Genomic DNA, 15,926 nt, shown 5'->3' with positions numbered 1-15,926 from the left:
ATTCTAATTAATTTTTATATGTGTGAGTGTATAAATTAATTTTTTGTAAATATTTTTGAGAAGGAGTGGTTAAGAATCCTGATCCTGGAACAGCTAGACTCCCTGGGTTTAATTATCAGCTTATTGCTAGCTTTTTGACTTTGACCAAGTAACTTTTGACCTTTTGGACCTCAGTTTCCTCACTCTAAATTGCTGTTAAAAATAGTATCTCCCTCCAACGATTAAATACGTTAATAAAAAAAAACAGCACTTGGTACATTTTAAGAATTGTGTAAGTATTTGCTGCAATTATTGGTCAGTACAGTCTAATACATGAATATGCTATTATAACAATAGCCAATTGAATTAGCAATTAGAATAAAATTTTTAAATGTATGCTATCAAAGCTCCCCCCAAAGGGTAAGCTTTTTGTGTAGAAAATCCAAATCTTATGTTTTGTTTAGATCCCAAAGCACTTAAATACATGACAGGTCTAAATATATGCTGAACAATATCAACAGTATCAACTGACCTGTGGTTCCCAACCCTGGCTATTCATTACAATCAGTGTGGGAGCTTTTAAAAAGTTAGACTCCACCCTTGAAGTCTATGACTTAATTGGTCTGAGAAAGACACTAGACATAAGTACTTACAAAATAAAAATTAAAAACTCCCCAAGTGACTCCAAAGCACAGCAAGGGTTGAAAACTATCGCCCTAGACCTTCATATAGACATTCCACATGAACACTACACTACCAGGACACGCTGGCTAAATTTTGTTTTCCACTTTGCTAAGAAATGAACCATTGCACTAAACAGAATTAAATCAGCAAAATTCAATAATACCCTGATACTCAGTTTGTAAATGAAAACGTTTGTTTGTAATGAGGATTGAACCTGGAAAACCAATAGTCTCTTTCAGGTCCTCATTAAACAGTCCCAGGCCATGTGAGTAATTTCATGTTTTCTGTTAGGAATGCTTCAGGGGCACACAATTTCTAGACTAGCAGCTAGACCTTTTACTGATGTTCTATAGCTCTTAAATAGAAAGATTTATTAAATATGCAGAAACATACTCAGTTTTCAATTTTTAGCTCTCTTACTGCATCAATAAGCATGATTTGACTTAATACACACGACAGGATATCATTAATTTTCAAGGGACGAAATAAATCATAGACATCTTTAAGATGTTAATAAATATTCTAGAAAGACAAGCTTATCTTATAGCTGCTAGAATTAACTGTTCAGTGTCATCATTGTTGTTGTGGTTGTTATTTAATAAACTCAATGATAACTGAATGGAGGGGCGGGGATCTTAGTGTTGTTACCTGCACGTATCCTATATCTGACGTGCCGCAAAGGATCAGGTCCGCTACATCACATTGAAGTCTAAAGCCACACCATGATTCAAGAAGTGCATGGTCAATGATCCAGAAGGTCTCCGTCCAGAAATGGAGAGCACAAAGATGACCTGATGGCTGCTGAAGTCAGTTCTTTCCCCTTTCCTCTTTAAAATGGTAATGATAGTGGGCTCTTTGAAGTTTGAAGGCATGTCTTTACAGCTCCATATACTGAGGAAAAGCCTGTGCAGATGTCTACATAGTAACTCCCTCCCCAGCTTGAGGATTTAAGCAGCAATGCCATCAGATCCTAGGTCTTTTCATTCTTCATGGGCCTGACACAAATTGGAATGATCAACCCACTATCTTTCAAAAGGAAAAACATTCTAATATAACAACCTCCATTAAAAAATAAATAAATAAATAAATAAATAAATAAAACAAAGACAAAACTGTTTTCTTATGAGAATCCAAAAAGCCCAAAAACAAATATAAGTCACATGTTGAATTGGCTGATAAACCCCTGCTGACAGTAACATTCAATTTCAGAAAACTTACATTTGGCATCTGGGATACTGTGATATGGAGACCATACAAGCATCCCTCCATTGTCTTTATCTGTGTACTTTGTAGCACCTGGGGAAAAAAATTAATTACTTTGAATATGATGGATTTTATTTATATTGAAAGTAAGTATAAACTAAGCTTTATTTCTATTTCAGTACAGTACATGCAAAGGAGGACAAAGAAAGAAAATATAGGAAAACATAGAGAAGGAAAACAGATTTACATTACATATAGTAAGTGTCTTGTTTACAAAAATTAAGGAAATTTTGCAAATGCCGGTTTATCCCTTTTAAACTAAAAAAGATTTTCTTCAGTACATTACACAGCTCTACTTGACCGAGGGTAATAAATCTGATTTAACCTTCCATACATTACTTAGGGATCATTATTAAAACTTCAAGACTTTTAAGCCAGAGAGAATGCCTCGGGGTCTGTTTTGCCCCATATCTAAATGGGCCAAAATAGCTGTAATTTTCAAACACTTATGTCTGCTTTTTTTTTTTTTGGAGATGGAGTCTCACTCTTGTCGCTCAGGCTAGAATGAAGTGGCGCAATCTCAGCTCACCACAACTTCCACCTCCCGCGTTCAAGCGATTCTCCTTCCTCAGCCTCCAGTGTATCTGGGACTACAGATGCCTGCCACCACATTTGGCTAATTTTGTATTCTTAGTAGAGACGGGGTTTCACCATATTGGCAAGGCTGATCTTGAACTCCTGACCTTGTGATCTGCCCACCTTGGCTTCCCAAAGTGCTGGGATTACAGGCATGAGCCACCTCACCCAGCCTTCTGCCTGCTTTTTACTTAATTGTATTTGTTGCTAAGAGTCTGCCAGCTATTCACTTTTAAACTTAAGTTCCTTTATTACATTTTATATTTATAAACTATATACTCTATATTAGAAGTCAAGATAAAAACATAAAAAAGCCTAGGTGCAGTGGCTCAAGCCTGTAATCCTAGCACTTTGGAAGGCCGAGGCAGGCAGATCACATGAGGTCAGGAGTTCAAGACCAGCCTAGCCAACATGGTGAAACCTTGTCTCTATTAAAAATACAAAAATTAGCCAGGCCTGGCGGCACACGCCTGTAATCCCAGCTACTCAGGAGGCTGAGGCAGGAGAATTGCCTGAACCCAGGAGGCGGAGGTTGCGGTGAGCCGAGATCGTGCCATTGCACTCCAGCCTGGGTAACAAGAGCAAAACTCCGTCTCAAAAAAAAAAAAAAAAAAAAAAAGAATCAACAGCATGAATGAAGGCCTGAGACAGCCATGTCAGAGCCAAGTTACATGCCTGTAGATTCTTTTATTTTAATAATTCAGTGACATTTTTCTGGTCTATCTAATTCTTAGTTGTATCTAATTCGTTAAAACTATCAACAAATGAAGCATTGCTGCCACGTGTTTTAAGAAGACTTTTCTTGGAATACATCATAAATGACTTCTATGTAGTAGTAATACCTACCACTAAGAGCCAAAATTCCAAAATTACTCACACAAAATATTAAAATAATTCTGAGGTTACACTGTAATCTTTTATAAAGTTATAAGATACTTGGAATAAAAGAACACTCATTTCTAGGGGTAAGAGAACTACTATTATAACCTCCATCTAGAGAAGTTATCTACCAGGCAATAATTTAGTATCATTCAATATTTTTATTTTTAGAGAAGCATCATACATTACTACTATCAATAAATTTTAAAGAATCATACATTGCTAGTAAAACAGAAAACTAAATTTATTTTTAAAATCTATGTATGTTACAAGGAAATTTAAGAGAAATGAAAGAAGAAACACTACCAAAGTATTAGAAAGCCTTCTGTATCTTGTCATATTTTTTTTTTATAATTTCATTTAAGGTACTGCAAAATCAAGTATTTTGTCATATCTTTAATAAAAGAGGACACAAAAGCATGAGCTGAGAGTTTAGGAAAATATACAAGTTAAGGTTCATTATGTAAAATTTATGTTCAATGAAAATAAACTTTGAGATATCATTTTAAAACTTTAATATTAAGATACATATTTAAGTTTTAACCCTATAAAATAAAAACATAAACACAAAATAGGCAACCACTCAATGGTAATAAAACAAAAATCCTATTTAAGTTGGTCAGAAGCCTTTACTCAATTCATAAAATTGACTTTGTTATACAAAGTGACTATCCTAAACGTCAATCCTTTAACATGGAACTGACTTATTTTGCATGATGCAATTGCGACAGTAAGATCACTTAAATCCTACTTAACAGAACAGGAAATGCAACAAAGAAAGTTTTCCATTAAGTCTCAAGTCTTAATGGCATATCATGCTAAATATTTAAACATAATTTCCCTGTATCTCATTTTTTGCCTTACAGAAAGTCTGAATTAAAATGACTTCATTAAATGTCCCTTCTTAAATAGATATTAAACTTTTTTTTCTTCCTCCATAAAAAAATAACAGACACAGGCTGGGTGCAGTGGCTCATATCTATAATCCCAGCACTTTGGGAAGCCAAGGAAGGTGGATGGCTTGAGCCCAGTAGTTCGAGACTAGCCTGGGCAACATAGTAAGACCTTGTCTCTATTAAAAATACAAAAATTAGCTGGATGTGGTGGTGTGCACCTGTAGTCCCAGCTACTCATGAAGGTAATGTGGAAGGATTGCTTGAGCCCAAGAGTTCAAGGCTGCAGCAAGCTGTGACCACACCACTGTACTCCAGCCTAGGTAACAGAGCAACACCCTGTCTTAATAAATAAGTAAGTTTCAAAAAAAAAATTGTTAGCATTGTAATTGAGGATCTGATCTGACAGAAACTGGCATCCAAGCTGCGGGAACAGCTCTTCTAACACGGGTGAGCGGGTAGAGGACAGAGGGGTGGCAGGCATACAGTAATCGGTCTGATAACAGAGAATGCCTAATTAGGCATTTCACAATGTTCCTTCCCTAACTCTGAAATGGATTCCACTATTTTCAATTACATATGTGTCAGCTAGGTCCAAGAGATGACTGACACAAGAAATGAGGGATATTTTAGTGCAAATGGTTAACAGTGTGAACTATAAAGCCTAACTCCCAGAGTCTGAATGCCAGCCCTGCTACTTGGTAGCTGTGTTACCTTGGGTAAATCTATTTAATCTATCCAAACCTCAGTTTTCCTTATCTGTAAAAATATGGATGATGAGAGTAACTACCTGACAGAGTTGCTCAAAAATTTCATTAATTAAAAAAAAAAAAAAAAATTAATTAATTAAGTACCTGGCATATGCTAAGCATTACATAAGACAATTATTATTACTAATATATGCTTATTGAAGACAGTTCTTTCTTAAGTTCCTTCCTTCTTTATCCTAAAAAGGCTTCTTCTCACCTTATCAACTAAAAAGCAAATGAATAAAATCTCAAGGGGGTATACCTCAAAAATGGCTGATGTCCTCTCTAACCAACCCCTTGAAAATGAAATTGAATAGCTATAATGACCTTTGTTTTTCTGACAATTCAGACTGATTCCTCTCCTATAAAATAGGAGAAAGTAACATGTGCTATTAAAAATAATTTATATACCTCTTAGGATGCTTTATGTCCAATAAAGTTTTACCTTTTTCACTGTAAAAGTCAGAATGAATTATAACGTTAAGACACTAACCCCATATTGATTTTGTTTTTTTCTGTAACAATATTTAAGATTATACCTCAAAACTATCTGATATTTATTAACAATACTGATACTCGAATCTGACTCACCAACAAAACCATGCCTTAGAAGTACCTTAGCTTCTGAATAGATTAAAAAACAAACCAAAACCTAGACAGCAAGCTACCATAATTTTATAAGACTAATAGTAGCATGTCAGTTCTGAAAATAAAATTGTTGAAAAATCCATTGTGGCCAGGTGCCATGGCTCATACCTGTAATCCCAGCAGTTTGGGAGGCAGGTGATCACCTGAGGTCAAGAGTTCGAGATCAACCTGACCAACATGGAGAACCCCCATCTCTACTAATAATTTAAAAATTAGCTGGGTGTGGTGGCACATGCCTGTAATCCCAGTCACATGGCAGGCTGAGGCAGGAGAATCGCTGTGGTAAGCTAAGATCGAGTCATTACACTCCAGCCTGGGCAACAAGAGGGAAATTCCATTGCAAAAAAAAAAAAGAAAAATCAGTTGTTTTAAATTTTAGATAAAACATTTAAAGGTTAATCCCTTTGAAATTATTTATACCTTTTAACTGGAGTCTTATATTTATAAGACTACTGGAGAAAACCAACAACTAGGAAATGAAAATATAATTTGATAAACTAGGATTTCCACATCAATAAAAATCTATTACTTTTTAGATTTCCTCTAAGACATTAAAAATAGGACTTTGATGAAGATCATGGAACAAATATACTACATAAATAAACATTGAGACTATTAAAATGTACTGAATACATTTTAACATCTTACTATTTATATACTAGATTCTAAATTAATATATACCAACTTCAAACTGGGGTAAACAAAGACTTTCCTGGGGTACATGAGCATGAGTAAGTTTTAAGAGAATCAATTTTCAGAACTTTAACTCCACTATGTTCTCTTTCCCAAGACAATCTGCCTGAAAACTCACCTGTGGTCAAACGATAAGAGGTTAGACTCATTCTACTTCCATCATCCCTCTTCACAAATGCCCTTCTCTCACTTAAAAAAAATTAAAGGGCACCATCTCTCACATATTCCAAATCTTACAAGAGTACATGGCCCAAAATTTTAAACCCTCCAGAGTTTCAAATAGGGTGCCAGCAAAACCCTCCTTTACCCAAGGCACCATAATTACTAGAGTTTTAATCAATTATGCATTAATTATAGTAACTCAAGCCACAAGGGATTTAACACTCAGAACCTTACATTCACAGGTGATCAATAAAGCACATTTATTTATTGTTTGTTTATTTATTTGAGACAGTGTCTCTCTGTCACCCAGGCTGGAGTGCAATGGTGCTATCTCAGCTCACTGCACCCTCTTCTTCTGGGTCCAAGCAATTCCCTTGCCTCAGCCTCTGAAGTAACGGGGATTACAGGTGCCTGCCACCATGTCCAGCTAATTTTTTTTTGTATTTTTTGTAGAGATGGGGTTTTGCCATAATGGCCAGGCTGGTCTTAAACTCCTGACCTCAGGTAATCCAGCTCCTTGGCCTCCCAAAGTGCTGGGATTACAGGTGTGAGCCACTGCACCCAGCCCAATAAAACACAAAAACAATACTATATAAGATAAAATTCTGTGGGGAAAATGCATGGAAATGACTTCAAGACAAAAAGGAACAACATAAACTTTCAGAATGTTAGAAGCTTGTCTAATATTTTACAAAACAGTACTATTGTATCGCTGTATTTATATTTAATTGGATACATTAAAATAAAGATATAAAACTTTTTTATCAAAATCTGTAGTTTTTACACTACAGATTATATTTTCCACCTATTTAAACTCAGTGACAAATAATAGATAACTAAAAATATGAGAGAATTTTTGTTCAAAATGATTTCATGGATAAGTAAAATATTTTGAAAACCACTGCTTTATATACATTAATTTTCCCTTAATCTTGTGTTAACATCATCACCCATTTTCAAATGAGAAAATTAAGGCCTAGAGAAGTCAGGTAGTTCACCCAAGGTTATTATGCCATATTAGATTAAAGGCATAAGATAAAGAGCTTAGGCTCTATGCACAAAAACTATTCTTCGTGATGTAAGTACAGTCAGCAGGCACTAAATAAAAGCTAGGAATAGCCAGGCGCGGTGGCTCAAGCAAGCCTGTAATCCCAGCACTTTGGGAGGCCGAGGCGGGTGGATCACGAGGTCCAGGGATCGAGACCATCCTGGTCAACATGGTGAAACCCCGTCTCTACTAAAAATACAAAAAATTAGCTGGGCATGGTGGTGCGTGCCTGTAATCCCAGCTACTCAGGAGGCTGAGGCAGGAGAATTGTCTGAACCCAGGAGGCGGAGGTTGCGGTGAGCCGAGATCGCACCATTGCACTCCAGCCTGGGTAACAAGAGCGAAACTCCGTCCAAAAAAAAAAAAAAGCTGGGAAGATCTAGTGAACAATGGAAAGAAAATAATCAGAAATCCAGTTAGTAAAGACAGTATTAACAAGTTCCATAATTAAGGTAAACCGTCCCTAATCTCTTAACTTCAATAATTCCAATATAAATCCCAATTCTTCTCATATTTCCTAAAATAATCGCTTAAATAATTCTTTTCTTTTTTTTTTTGAGTCTGAGCCTCATTCTGTCACCCAGATTGTAGTACAGTGGTGCCATCATAGCTTATTGTAGCCTCAACTTCCTGGATTCAAGCGATCCTCCCAACTCAGTCTTCTGAGTAACTGGAAGTACGGACGTGGTAAGCCACAACACTTGGCTAATTTTTACTTTTTGGTAGAGATGGGGTCCTACTATCTTGCCCCTGCTGGTCTCAAACTCCCGGGCTCAAGTGATCCTCTCACCTCGGCCTCCCAAAGTTCTGGAATTATACACGAGTAATGGCCCTTGGCCAATTAATTCTTTACCTGATTAATTTTTATCATCATCACTATCACTTTTTCCAATAAAACTAGCCTCCATAAAAAATCCTCTTAATTTTTCTACATACTGATCACAGCAAATTTTTACAATCTCAGCACCCAAAGAAGTTTTCTTCCAAATGACTTCTAGAGCTATGGGTCAACAATCTCCAAAGATGGATTAAGTGGTTTAGGAGACAAAGATAATGAGAAACAGGAGAGAGAGGAGCTGATCATTTCTCAATTTCTATAATTAATTAATAAATATCTTTTTGGCTGGGCACAGTGGCTCAAGCCTGTAATTCCAACACTTTGGGAGGCCAAGGTACTTGGATCTCTTGAGATTGGGAGCTCAAGACTAGCCTGGCCAACATGGTGAAACCCATTCTCTACAAAAATACAAAAAAAATTAGCCGGGCAGTAGTCCCAGCTACTCAGGAGGCAGGGGCAGTAGAATCGCTTGAACCCAGGAGGTGGAGGTTGCAGTGAGCCAAGACAGAACCACTGCACACCAGCCTGGGTGACAGAGCAAGACTCTGTCTTAAAACAACAACAACAAAAACTTTTCATCTATTATTTTTTCCAAGGCAATGTGTTTATATTCTCATTTAATTACATTGATGTGTAAAACTTCACAACAGCACAACACCCATAATAAGAATAAAATACGTCAGCAGTATAAAGTTGAATGGCAGAGGCCCAGTATTTCCCTGTAAAAAATGCCCAATAACTGATAATCTACATTTGATTTTAAGATTAGCCTTTACCAGGCATAAAAAAGCCCTCCTAAGTTTAAATGGTAGCAGTTCTGTTTGTTTTGTTTTTTTTGAGACGGAGCCTTGCTCTGTCACCACGTTGGAGTGCAGTGGCATGACCTCAGCTCACTGCAAATGGTAGCCAGTTTTAATTGTGTCCTTGTGTTTGGTATGCTTCGGGAGAAGACTATTAAGCAGAAAATGAGTAAGTGAACTTCAAGAATGTGATGTTTATCCTTATTCTAATAAAATCCACTTACAGTCTGAGTAAATAAATTGAAAATATGACTTTAAAAATAGTAACATTTTAGTGATTTTTTTTTTCCTTCTCAAATATTCTATTTGGGTCCAAAATAAGCAAAATATTATCATCAATTAAGCTGGTTAATCCAAACAGTGGCATGTAAAACCACCTTAATATTATTATGTTCAAGCAATTATTCTCAGAATTTTGAAATTTGTTCCAGTGTTTAGTTTATCCTGAAACAAAAACATGCTTTCCAATATAATGCTATGGCACATACAAGTTTGTTCCAGCATTAAGTCTGGCTCTTAAACACAAGACTCCCTAATCAAACTGTATATAGTTGTCTATGAAATAAATACTGACTCAGAAATATACCCATTGGGGCAAAAAGATAGGTATGTTTATTAACTTAAGAAATTAATTGTAGCTGCTGAGGTCTAATTTGGAAATAACCATTAACACCAAAAAAAAGCACAGACTCCCAATGAAAGCCCCAAATCAGAAAGGTATGAATATATCCTGAATAATTCTTCATAATTATAAATATTAATCTTTATAGAATAACTGCCATATGCCCATCATTTAATTCTGGCAAGAATTCCATGAATTAGTTTTTATAGGCCAGACGTGGTGGCTCACACCTGTAATCCCAGAACTTCTAAGGGGTCGAGGCGGGCAGATCACAAGGTCAGGAGTTCGAGACCAGCCTGGCCAATATAGTGATACCCTGTCTCTACTAAAAACACAAAAATTAGCCAGGCATGGTGGTGCGTGCCTATAGTAGTCCCAGCTACTCGGGAGGCTGAGGCATGAGAATCGCTTGAACCCAGGAGGTGGAGGTTGCAGTGAGCCAAGATCGCACCACTGCACTCCAGCTTGGGCAACAGAATGAGACTTCCATGTCAAAAAAAAGCTAGGAATACTGAGGCTCACGGAAAGCGTGTGACTTGCTGAGAGCACAAAGAGGGGAGTTAGGAATTGAATTCAGTCTCTCAAAGCCAGAGTGCTCTTTCCGGATATCAAATGAACCCAAAGAGAGCAGAGTGGTGTGAAAGTGCCATTTACCTACTAGCAACAATAAAGAAAATTAGTTTCATAAAACATTTAAAATGATTTGAAGCCCATCAGTATACACAGTCTTTGAATAAAATGTATTCACAGCCAGTCATTTAAAAAGTAACCCAAATCTAGTGAACACTCTTGTATCATTGTTTTCACCTATTAAAAAAGAGACTGTCCCGACAATCACTTTAACACTCATTACTTTTTATCCTCCTCACTTGGGATAGGAGGAGCTCTAGCTGAACTCCAAACGGTTAGTAAATATCATTTTGCATTGTCCTAATGGGGAGGGGAACAGAAAATACGCCTCTGTATCCTAATAATTAGACATTCTGTTTCTCCCCAAGAAAATACAAGTAAGCTCTATTAACAATCTAACACAGAAATCCAAGGTCTGACACAAACACAATATTATGAACGGACACTGGGCGAAAAAACTGACGAACTGTTAGGAGGAAAACGAAAAGGCGGGCCTCTTTCAAAATCCGTCCAAAGCCTGAACCGAGGAGGGTCTGGGGCAGGGTGGGGAGAAGGAAACGCGCTCCACTCCGAGAGGCTCCAGCAAGGGCGCCTCCATATGCGGAACTCTCGCCCAATCCCCGCACAGGCTGAAATCCCGTGACCGCTGGGGAGCCTGTTTGGAGAAAAGTAGACAGGGAGCCCGCAAGCTGGGTTGGCAGAGGACGCTGGAACCTGGCTGCTCGGGGAGAAAATGTCTCCTTGGCAGCTGCAGCCACTGTCCTGTGGTCTAACTTCCCAGTGCTGGCTGGCGAGCGAGGTGTGCCAGCCGCTGGCGTCTCCCCACCCCCTTCCCCTACCCATTTCTCTCCGCGGCTCCTGCACTCCGCAGAGCTGCCGCGACCAAAGCTACACCACCTAGCCAAAAAGAAAGAAAAGAGACAATCCTGGGTGCGCGCGGGCCGGCTGGGCTCGCCCTCGTATTCCCCGGCCGGTGACAGCCGCCCCAGCCTTCGCCGCCCGCCAGCAGAGCGCAGCCCTCGGCGCTGGGGCGGGCGAGGTGGCAACTGACATTTGCACGGTTCGTCCACACAGCCCGCACGCCCGCTCCTCCCAGCCCGCGGCCTCGGACCCGGGACTCCGCCGAGGGCCGTCTCCCTCTGCTCACCCGACCCTGCTCCAGCTCATGGGCCAGGAAGGCGATGCCACCAGCGGGCAAGTGGCCTCCGAAGGGAACCATGTTAACCTTGCAATGCACACATCTGCCCACACGCCCAGTGTCACAGCCCGGCCAAGCCTGACAGCCTCCCCGCCGCGGATGCCTGCCCAGCCCAACCCCGCATCCCCTCCCGGACCTATGTCCGGACCCCTAGCCCGTCCACCCCAAACCAAACCCAGGAAAGGGGAGATGGGATTTTGTTTAGGCAAATACATCTACCTGGGTCAAATTCAGGGATCCGAGCTTGGTATTCGGCTCCGACTCTCATCCCAACATCTGCAAAGCAATGCCAAAAAATATATATGTATAATAAAAAAGAAGAAAAGAAAGAAAAAGGAAGAGACACTTAATAAAAAATAAAAATCGCTGGATAGAGGAAAGAAGCGGCGGGTGGATGGGAAGATATTAACTCGGGGCACTCCGGGAGATGGAAGCGGATGGGGGGCGGGGAACGGGGGGGGGGGCAAGGGCGGAGGATTGGTCGAGGGCGGAGGGACTGGGGTCGCGGGGGTGCTGCTGCACTGCACCGGGAGTTCGAGGCTACCGCAGCGCCCGGGCTCTGAGGGGAGGGAGGGCGGTAGAGCGGCGAGGGGAGGGGGCTGGGGGAGGGGAGGAGGGAGGGGGGCAGGCGGGCTGGCGGGGAGGAGTTCGAGGCTACCACCGTGCTCGTCGTCGCTGCTGCAGCCGCTCTCGGGCTCCGAGTAGTGCAGCCCGCCGTTGGTGGACGAGGCGCCGGTGCCGCCGCCGCCCGCAGGGCTCTTGGCGCTGCCGTTGGCCGATCGGTTCTTCCCCAGTAACTCGGGCCCTTTCTCCATCATGCCGGGCATGGTAGAACAGGGGAGGGGGAAAGGTGAGGGGAAGAGGTAGGCGTCAGGGTGAAGGGGGAGATGGCTTAGAGCGCGGGCGGGAGTGAAAGGAGGAGGAGGAGGAGACGCGGCGGCGGAGGAGGAGGAGGAGGCTGTTAATATGGAGCCGCCATAACCGCCCCGCTCCGGCAGTAGCGCAGTCGCCTCACAACAACCCGCCCCGGCCCCGCCTCTCTCCCCTCCTCCCTTCGCCGCCGCCCGCCCCGCGCAGTCCCCGGCGCCCCTCTAGGCCGCGCCGCGCTCTACGCCGCCGCCGGTATCACTCCGCTCCGCAGGGAGGTTCCGGCCGCCTGGGGGAGGAGGGGAAGGGGGGAGGGGCGGGGAAACCCCGCACGCCTGCAGCCCGGCCACCCCAACCGAGCGCTAATAAAATCGCCGCCGATGCATGGCCGCCGCTCGAGCTTTCTTCCTAGGGGGCGCTCCGGAGCGCGGGCGGGAGGTGCACGCGAGGAAGCGGGACTCTTTGCCCTCTCTGGGCGGAAGGAACGCGGTCATCGTGAGAAAGGGCGGTCGCGACCCGACCGCGAGACCGGGGGGGGAGCGGACCCAGTCTGCGGACACGGCTGCCGGCGAGCGTCGGAGCGCGGCCCTCCTCAGCTGCAGCTCAATTCCCAGTTGTCTGCCGGCAGCCTCAAGCTGGGGGCGTGTTTTGGCCCGCCTTGTAGTCGCGCAGTCTACCAGGGCGGCCTTGGGGTTCTGAGGCCCAACCGGCCAAAGAAGTGGACTCGGCCCTAACGATCTTGACGCTGCAATTTTTGTTTCTGGATCGCTGAACTGGGGCCTGATTCCCTGGAGAGTCTGGGGATGAGTTTCCGGGCCTGAGGGAAGCAAGTGTATTTTGCTGAAGCCTCTCTCCCCAGTCCTAACCCTACTGTCTTCTTAGTCCCACCTTTTTTTTTTTTTTTTCCTGTTTTAATAGCTGGGGAGTGAATGCTGTGAGTGGGGAAATAAGATGAACATGAATCCTGGCTCGGTAGTCGCGTTTTCAGTTCTAGCAGACCTGCGGTCTCGGCTTGGAGCGCTCGGGGAGAGGGCGGAGTCCCCCCGCGGAGGTGAAGCGAGTTCTGTGTTCTGGCAGCATTTCCAGCCTGGAAGAAGATGCGCTCTGTAATGATTTTCTGAATTGCATTCGGCGAAAGGAGTAGGGAACTGCGTTTATTCCTTCACCAGATTTGAGGGCGTCTGCTGCGTGCCAGGCTGCCTGGTATTGGGGGCTGTTTATGACTTGATTTTTTTCTCATTCCCCCCCCACGAGTAAGTAGAAATAAGTGAAGACTTAACTGTGAGCGTCTAGTATGCAGGTGTATGCTGAGTGGTATTAGGGTTCAACAGATGCTCTCCAAACACTTGAAAATAAAGATTGTCTTGTAACAATTCTATTACAGATTAGTGCAGAGTGGATCAAACCAGGAATGAACCTCTCTGGCCAGAGCAAACCTTACTAGGAGAAATAACATATCTAACTCAGGAATTGAGCTGAAAAAACCCTGGGAAATAAATATTTCTAAAATGAAAAGTCTCCTGTATGTGGACAAAACTATCTGGTTCTAGTAGTAGAGATAGTTTCTCTATTAAAGCGTAATATGATTCCTTTAAATATTTGAATCATAAAACTGAACTTTTTATTCTGTTCCTTTACTCAATAAATACAGTTCTGAATTTTTTTTTTTATTCCCATATGGTTTTCCTACAAGGAGAGAATGCCCTGGCCAAATGAAATGAATGGCCATTTTCCTTGACAGTCATATTTTTCAGCACAAATTAAATACACTGGTATGTTGGTTTTTATGCCGCAGCTTCTAACGAACATGATTCAGCTGCTTTGGTCCTGTAACAAAAAAGCTAGACCCTGTTCGAATGCTACTCACTCTGAGGCCTCTTAGCCAGCCAGCTTTCTAACAACTTTGTGTCACTCCATGTAGTTTCCTACAGAAGGGAGTCTGCATATAGATCAAGAACCAAAACATTAGGAAGATTTGGGGATCTTTGTAATTTCTGTTTATTAGTAAAACCAGTAAAATGAGAAGATTCCACTCGAGCACAGCAAAATAGGCCAGACCAGAGAAGACTGCATTCCACCTTTGGGAAAAGAACCTGGGTGAGGGGACAGTATGGCGCTTTCTGAAAAGGAAAGTATAGCAGGTTTCTGTTTTGTTCCTGAAGAAAAGGAAAGCACCTGAAGCTGGCCTGGTCTGAAGAATAATAATGGACCGTGAAATGTTTCCCAATAGCTAACAAGGACTAATATACAGAGAAAAGGTATAAGGAGAAATCTTGGAAATATGCCTGTCTGTAATGGGTAAAAAGAGGAAAAGAACAAGCTGGATAAGAAGAAGAACGCTTATTTAAGAGTGAGTTAATGGCCAGGCGTGGTGGGTCATGCCTGTAATCCCAACGCTTTTGGGAGGCCCAGATGGGTGGATCACGAGGTCTGGAGATCGAGACCATCATGGTCAACATGGTGAAACCTCGTCTTTACTAACGTTCTCTGCTTCATAGATGTTGTCTTGTTGCTTTATCCTCACAAGGCAGAAGAGTCAAGGCAGTTCTCTTCAACATCATTTATAAGGGCACTAGCCCCACTCATGTCTTAATCATTTCCCAAAAGCCTATCACATTGAGTATTAAGTTCCAACATATGAAATTTGGGGGAACATACACATTCAGACCATAGCAAGACCTAACTAAATCACACGAGAACATACAAGATGAAAAATATAATGAGCTGAGAATGGGAAGGAGGGGAACACTAACATTAAAGGGTCTAAAAGGAAAAGAAATTGGTGAAAGGAATTGAGAAATAGGAAGAGAACTAGGAAAGTGTGCTTTACAGAAACCAGGAATACAGAGAGATGCAAAGAGAAACAGAGTCACCAGGCCAACAGAGATTAAGACTCAAATGCTTACGCAAGTAAGAGTTCATGACTGATTCTGGTAAAAGCAATTTTATTGGGATCGATGGGCTAAAAAGCCAAGCTACAGTGGATTGAGAAGTGAAGGAAGGAAATAGGAACAAAAAATGTAAGCCTACTTCAGGAAAGTAGTCATATGGGAAAGGAGCGCGCGCGCACACACACACACACACACACACACACACACACAGACACACAGACACGAGACTAAGTGTCTTGAATTAAAGTAACTACAGAGATATAGCCAACAATATGTATATGTCTAACATTTTAAAACTTGAAGTACAAATGCTATTTCCTCACTGGTATCATTTCCCCCCACTTATCAGATAGATGTTTGAAGCTGCAACTTTATGTTTAAAAAAAAAGTAGGCCGGGCGCGGTGGCTCAAGCCTGTAATCCCAGCACTTTGGGAGGCCGAGGCGGGTGGATCACGAGGTCAAGAGATCGAGACCATCCTGGTCAACACGGTGAAACCCCGTCTCT

General features: G+C 41.8%; 1 protein-coding gene across 10 annotated transcripts in view; it reads right to left on the bottom strand.

Annotated features, from left to right (window-relative positions):
- Positions 1-12,774, bottom strand: part of RCOR3 (REST corepressor 3) — a 62,813-nt gene extending 50,039 nt beyond the window's left edge. For 4 of the 10 annotated variants that reach the window (XM_032289137.1, XM_032289135.1, XM_032289141.1 and 1 more), the window contains exons 1-3: positions 12,321-12,702; positions 11,882-11,938; positions 1,882-1,959 (exon numbers count right to left, since the gene is read on the bottom strand). In XM_032289137.1, coding sequence (XP_032145028.1) covers positions 1,882-1,959; positions 11,882-11,938; positions 12,321-12,489 — 304 coding nt within the window. In that variant the 5' untranslated portion in view covers positions 12,490-12,702. The other 6 variants (XM_032289136.1, XM_032289143.1, XM_032289142.1 and 3 more) reach the window with 4 other exon arrangements.
- Between the last annotated feature and the right edge of the window lie 3,152 nt (positions 12,775-15,926).

Source organism: Sapajus apella, unplaced genomic scaffold (assembly GCF_009761245.1).
Source record: "Sapajus apella isolate SASKATOON/1434 unplaced genomic scaffold, GSC_monkey_1.0 scaffold22, whole genome shotgun sequence".
Lineage (NCBI taxonomy): Eukaryota > Metazoa > Chordata > Mammalia > Primates > Cebidae > Sapajus > Sapajus apella.
Note: the sequence above shows the minus strand (reverse complement) of the source record. Positions and strands in the feature narration are given on the sequence as shown.